The following is a 6,107-nucleotide window of genomic DNA, read 5'->3' as shown; positions in this document are numbered from 1 at the left end:
TTATCAAGATAATCAAAATGAAATTCTTCCTCATCGCTATCCTCATGGGCCTGATGGTTGTTGGGATCCGTAAGTTAACTAAACTATAATTCAATATGTTGATAATAATATACTTCTACTGGCATTTTCTAATTAATATATTCATTGCGAATGTTTTGTACAGAGGAGGTATTAGACGCTTCTACTGAAGACCAGGATAAATCAATTTGGATAACTGCAATACAAATTATTACCATGAACCTAATTGATTTCAGGCTCAGAAGGTGAAGATGCTGGAGGTGAAGATGCTGGAGGTGAAGATGCTGGAGGTGAAGATGCTGGAGGTGAAGATGCTGGAGGTGAAGATGCTGGAGGTGAAGATGCTGGAGGTGAAGATGCTGGAGGTGAAGATGCTGGGGGTGAAGATGCTGGAGGTGAAGATGCTGGAGGTGAAGATGCTGGAGGTGAAGATGCTGGAGGTGAAGGTGAAGGTGATGATGACAGTAGTGCACTTAGCATGTCCATCGCCGCAGTTCCTCTTCTCATGGCCGTCCTTCGTTTATAAGGTATGTTATTGACCAATTCCATTGACCATTTTTCTTTTAGCCTTGAAGGTTAGAAATTATGTAATCAATATATTTACTTATTTAAAATTGACAAAGTAGCCAATTCCTATTATATATGTCTTTCAGAATCTCAACTCGATCGAAATCACGGAAAACATGCGACTCTGACTAAGCAAAGAATCTTAAAAACCTTGGAGTTATTTTTTCAAGAAGGAACTCCTTTATATTTTAATGAGGCTTATTGCAACATCATTTCGAATGCCGTGATTGAAATAAGAAACTGAATCAAACGACACGCTTTGTTTATTTTAGAATTTTGAATAATTGTCAGTTATGTAATAAACCGTTAGCATAGAATGTTTATCTTATATTTTGTTTCTAAAGTTAAATTTTCTTATAAAAATTCATAACTTGCTCTTCTGAGAAACAACGATTACCCACAAATAGTTTTAGTTGAAAAGAGAATTAAAATTACCCTCTAGCTTGATTCTTTATAATTTATATCCTCTGACTGTAAAACACAGTTTTAGAAATTAGCTGAAAAGCAGTACCTAATAACCACGTATCAAATAAACAATGCAGTTTTAATTAAGTTAAATAGGCATCCTACAGGATATTGTCGCATTTTAGGCGACATTGTCGCATTTTAGGCGACATTGTCGCATTTTAGGCGACATTGTCGCATCTTAGGAACATGATCACAGCTGTCATTCCGCCACTTCTTCATTTGGGTGTTTGTTTGTGTGTTCGTATGTTTGTAAACATGCAGGTTATACAATCCTTAGGTATAGGATAGCAGAAGAATAAATTATTATGGTTTTTTATTGTTCTCTTTTCTCGATCTCGTAGTTCTCTGAAATAGATTCAGCTGTAAATGGTATAACTGAACAATATTGCGCAAAAATTAAACAAAATAATCACATTACACATCCCCCTAAGTGCATCCCCCCCCCCCCCCCCCCCCCCCCCACTTATATATAGTATACGATGAGACGATGGGTCCGACGATATTTTTAATACAACATACGCACTACAGTTTACACGTGTTACATTAGAATATTCAGAGAACAGTATGGTACACATGACGTGTACAATTACACACTTGTTCCCCCTATACATTGTCTTATCTTCTTATAGCTGATTTAACCTTGATCTTTTTCGTTAATACAATGTCTCACCAATGCTCGGGCTTTATTTTTTCATCATAACAACTTGAAACATCCTCAAAATCTATCGTCCAACAGCAACCTTAACCCATTAGGGACGATAGGGTCGTTTGCGACCCACCTTTTCTAGAGGCTATAGAGGACAAACCAAAATACTAAATACCACGAATCTTTCGCACATATGCTCAAAATTTATTGGGCTACATTATTGACTTTCCAGTCGAGACCCAATTAATCATTAACAACTAAATAATTAGGCTAATTAGTCGCCATAATTGGAAAATATTTCAATTAACTTCTTGCCTTGATTGGGACATTAAAACTTTATGTAGGCTTATTTTGTTGAGGACAAAATAGTTGCGGGCAACGATTCCCTTGAGACATATGAAAAGCCCGTGATAATCAGATGTTCACAAACAGAGCTAGACACTGTTTACTAACTGCGGTCGCATACGACCCACTCGTCCGGGTCGCAAACGACCCATCACGGTTTTTCGGCTTTAACTTCTGAAACAAAGACGTAAGGATAAAATAAAAACTGTAGCGTAAGTTAAAAAGATATGGTCAATACTGTGTGACTCTAACTTTTTTTAAATAAAGAATTTGGGTCATTAACGACCCACTCGGCTCACTTGCTTATTACTACATATGTCCATGTTACTTCTTGAATTCAGCCTAAAACATGACATCATAAGTGCAAAATCGCCTCTCAGCAAGTGATAATCACATAAACTACGAAAAATCGGTAAAATGGGTCATTAGCGACCCACTAGGACCACAAAATTTATTAATTAAATATAATGTTGTCAAACTTTTACAAATATTAGTATAAAAACATGTTATATCTTGGTCATTACTTCTGTACGTTGCAGTTGATTTAACTTTTAAAATCGATCAACTGGGACAATAACGACCCACTCGGAAGTTGAACCACGTCATCAATTATCAGTATCATGCTGTTCCACCATCAAGAAAGACACACGTCGGTCTTAATTCCACGCAAACCACGGTGGCTGACAACTAGCCCTTCTGATATCCAGATTCCAGGGCCAACTGAAGGGCCGTCATCACTCATCAAAGAGCTGCGAGAATAACACTACTGGCACTGCATATGCCTGGAGTTGCGTCCTGACTATGGTGCGTGGAAATCTGTACCGAAAGGACCGTGGCCGTGCTGCAAAAGAAAAGGAAATCGGCTCTCGTTCCTAACTTGCTAGGTTAGCCATGCTGTTATTGTTGCTTGTTAGATTATGTTACCTTTTTCGTCAATTTCGAATCTTGGTAAACGACCTGCTACAACCCACCGCTTGAGACCCAGGGTCCCACGGTGATCAGATCATGTCACTCAAGAAAAATCCCCTGAACGAAGTATACGAGATATGCTGTAACCTTGGGTAAATAATAAAAGACGAGTAGTCAAATTGCATAATCTAATCCAACATGCCAAACTGTTTGAGGTTCTTAGAAAGTACGATAATAACTAAACAACTGATGCATTCAGATTGCTACATCTACTCCGTGAAGGACAGGGGAAAAGCCCCCCCCCCCCCCCCCCCCCCCCAATCTGGCTGGAGGTGCTGCAACCTGCAATCTCTCAGACCTCGTTGTGGGTAACAAACCCCGCAACAACGAAGCAACTTTTTAAAAACGAAAAGAAGTATTACGTAATCGGCCGAGAGAGAAAGGGGGTTTCCAAATGATTACGCTTGTGTAATTTTGACATAATAGCTATGTGGTGGGGGGGGCTATGTGATGGGGGGGGGGCGTAAAAATTGTCCAATAAGTGATTACGTAATATATGAACGGGGTTCACGTACTGCAGTGCGACACGTACTCTAGTGCGACACGTACCCTAGTGCGAAACCTCCAAGATCGACACTGTCGCAGTAGAGTACGCTACCTGGATCGTAGTGCGACAGAGAATTTTCAAGGCCGATACTGTCGCACTACAGTGCGCTACCTGGACTGTAGTGCGATACGAACTAAAGTGCGACAAAACACTTTACACATGACAAGAGTGTAGTCGTGTATGAGTAATGGGGTTAAATATAAAATCTAAGATTGCAATCACAATATTCAATTCAAAATCATTGTTCCAACACACTTCAACTAATCCATTCTGTCATAATCATCGTAGCTATCAATCACAGCGTTCAAGCGACGGTCGTAATCAGTCCACTTCTTCAGTCGGCGAGGAGGTAGTTGTCTGAGCATCTTCATTCTTCTGGTTGATCTTCCATTGGGTTAGATCCTGCTCCTTCTTCAGGACGTCGATAAATCGCCAGATAGTAGGGTTGGTGCAGCCCATCAAGGGGGAGAGGAGGTTTGTGTTCCGACCCAGGTACGTTCGTAGTAGTCACTAGGCAGCAAAGGAATCCATCTCCGAGGGAAGGGTTGCTATCAGCTGCGTCCAGGTCACAGTAGTGCTGTTCGTCAGACTGAGACGTCCGGAGCAGGTCTTCTCAGTGCATCGCCAGTAGGTCTTGTCGTCGCGATTCTTATCCAGGCAGTAGCGGTATCCGTCGTGGATAACGTTTTCTGAACCAGTAGTGCGTCCAGGAATGAAGGTGATTGAAGAAGACATGTTGATGTTGTTCGATGCTTTGGTAGAATCATCGTGACCTTATTTATGGTCCAAGCATATGAACTTGTTATCCCAATCGGAGATATACCTTCATACGATGCGTGTGATAGGAATGAGGATCATATGCTGCTTAAGAGTTACCCAGTGGCTCACACACTGCATACGTGGCTTGAACTGACACGAAGGAATTATGATCAGTGGATAACTTCGAAACACGTGATGTGAAGCGACGAATCGTATTCGCAAGATCACTTCGAAATAAGTGACGTGAACCGACCCGACGAATCACTTAATGGTTCATAAGAAGGATAGGATGTGACCTGAACTTGGAAATAAGTCAGGATATTTTGTCGCACTAGAGTACGCTACCTGGATCGTAGTGCGACACGTACTGTAGTGCGACAGAAGGTGTTTTTGTCGGACTTCGCACTAGAGTACGTGTCGCTCTAGAGTACGTGTCACACTACAGTACGATTACCTATGAACGGCCCCTAAGAAGTAAAGAAAGGAAGCTGCGAAGAGAGTAGATGCAGCCATCTGAAATCTGAATCCAGCAGTTATATAGTTCTTCTTGGACGTTCTAGGAATCGGGAAAAGATAGACATGTTGTTTGCTGTCTCGCTACATTACGGTCGTGTTCTAACAGATAATTAACTCGCCTACCTATCAATCCAGTTCTGCCCATTATTATATTCGTCAGTGATTGGGTGACGTGATCTGCAGATCGCCGTGAGACTCCAAATCTCAGGAGGGCTAGTGGTCAACCACCCGTGGTTTGCGTGGAATTAAGACCTACGAGTGTCTTTCTTGATGGTGGAACAGCATGATACTAATAATTAAGGACGTGGTTTAACTTCCGAGTGGGTCGTTATTGGCCCAGTTGATCGATTTTAAAAGTTAAATCAACGTACAGGAGTAATGACCAAGATATAACATGTTTTTATACTAATATTTGTATTAGGGTTAACCCATTAGGGACGACGAGTTTTAAAGTTTGCCGATTTTGATGCCGTTTAACACACTAGGTCACTTTACAGCAAAAATGAGATATCCAAAAAAGCTAATCTGTATCTCGTTTACTTTAAAAGATACAGCTATGGTCGCATACGACCCACTCGTCCGGGTCGCAAACGACCCATCACGGTTTTTTGGCTTTAACTTCTGAAACAAAGACGTTAGGATGAAATAAAAACTGTAGCATAAGTTAAAAACATATGGTCAATACTGTGTGACTCTAACTTTTTTAAATAGAGAATTCGGGTCATTAACGACCCACTCGGCTCACTTGCTTATTACTACATATGTCCATGTAACTTCTTGAATTCAGCTTAATACATGACATCATAAGTGCAAAATCGCCTCTCAGCAAGTGATTATCATCATAAACTGCGAAAAATCGGTTAAATGGGTCATTAGCGACCCACTAGGATCACAAAATTGATTAATTAAATATAATGTTGTCAAACTTTTACAAATATTAGTATAAAAACATGTTATATCTTGGTCATTACTCCTGTACGTTGATTTAACTTCTTAAATCGATCAACTGGGTCAATAAGACCTACGAGTGTCTTTCTTGATGGTGGAACAGCATAATAATATAAATAATACTATTCTCACCCACACAGGTGCTGTTTGGCCACTTAGTTGAAAGTTTTATTATATATATTAATATTTCATTTCATTTCATATTATATTTGACCAAAACCCATAATCATGGGTAGAGTGGACCGCTGCCAGTGTCTCTCTTTCCCGAACAAAAGGAGATGATATTAATTTGAATGACCGTCCGCAAAAGAAAAATGATACCGA

At 40.2% G+C, this 6,107-nt stretch overlaps 1 protein-coding gene across 1 annotated transcript; it reads left to right on the top strand.

The window, feature by feature from the left end:
- Window positions 1-853, top strand: LOC134814096 (golgin subfamily A member 6-like protein 2). Its single transcript, XM_063822123.1, has 3 exons — window positions 1-69; window positions 255-545; window positions 672-853. Exons 1-2 carry the CDS (start codon window positions 18-20, stop codon window positions 542-544), a joined length of 342 nt encoding a protein of 113 aa, XP_063678193.1. The 5' UTR covers window positions 1-17; the 3' UTR covers window position 545; window positions 672-853.
- The last annotated feature ends 5,254 nt before the right edge of the window (window positions 854-6,107 follow it).

The sequence above is a fragment of the Bolinopsis microptera genome, chromosome 4 (assembly GCF_026151205.1).
Source record: "Bolinopsis microptera isolate Bmic1 chromosome 4, MBARI_Bmic_1.0, whole genome shotgun sequence".
In the NCBI taxonomy this organism is placed as follows: Eukaryota; Metazoa; Ctenophora; class Tentaculata; order Lobata; family Bolinopsidae; genus Bolinopsis; species Bolinopsis microptera.
This window is presented reverse-complemented; position numbering and strand designations above follow the sequence as displayed.

Coding starts and splice junctions, on each gene's coding strand:
- LOC134814096 (XM_063822123.1), top strand. CDS start 18: ATGAAATTCTTCCTCATCGCTATCCTCATGGGCCTGATGGTTGTTGGG. Junction 70..254: donor CCTGATGGTTGTTGGGATCC/GTAAGTTAACTA, acceptor AATTGATTTCAG/GCTCAGAAGGTGAAGATGCT.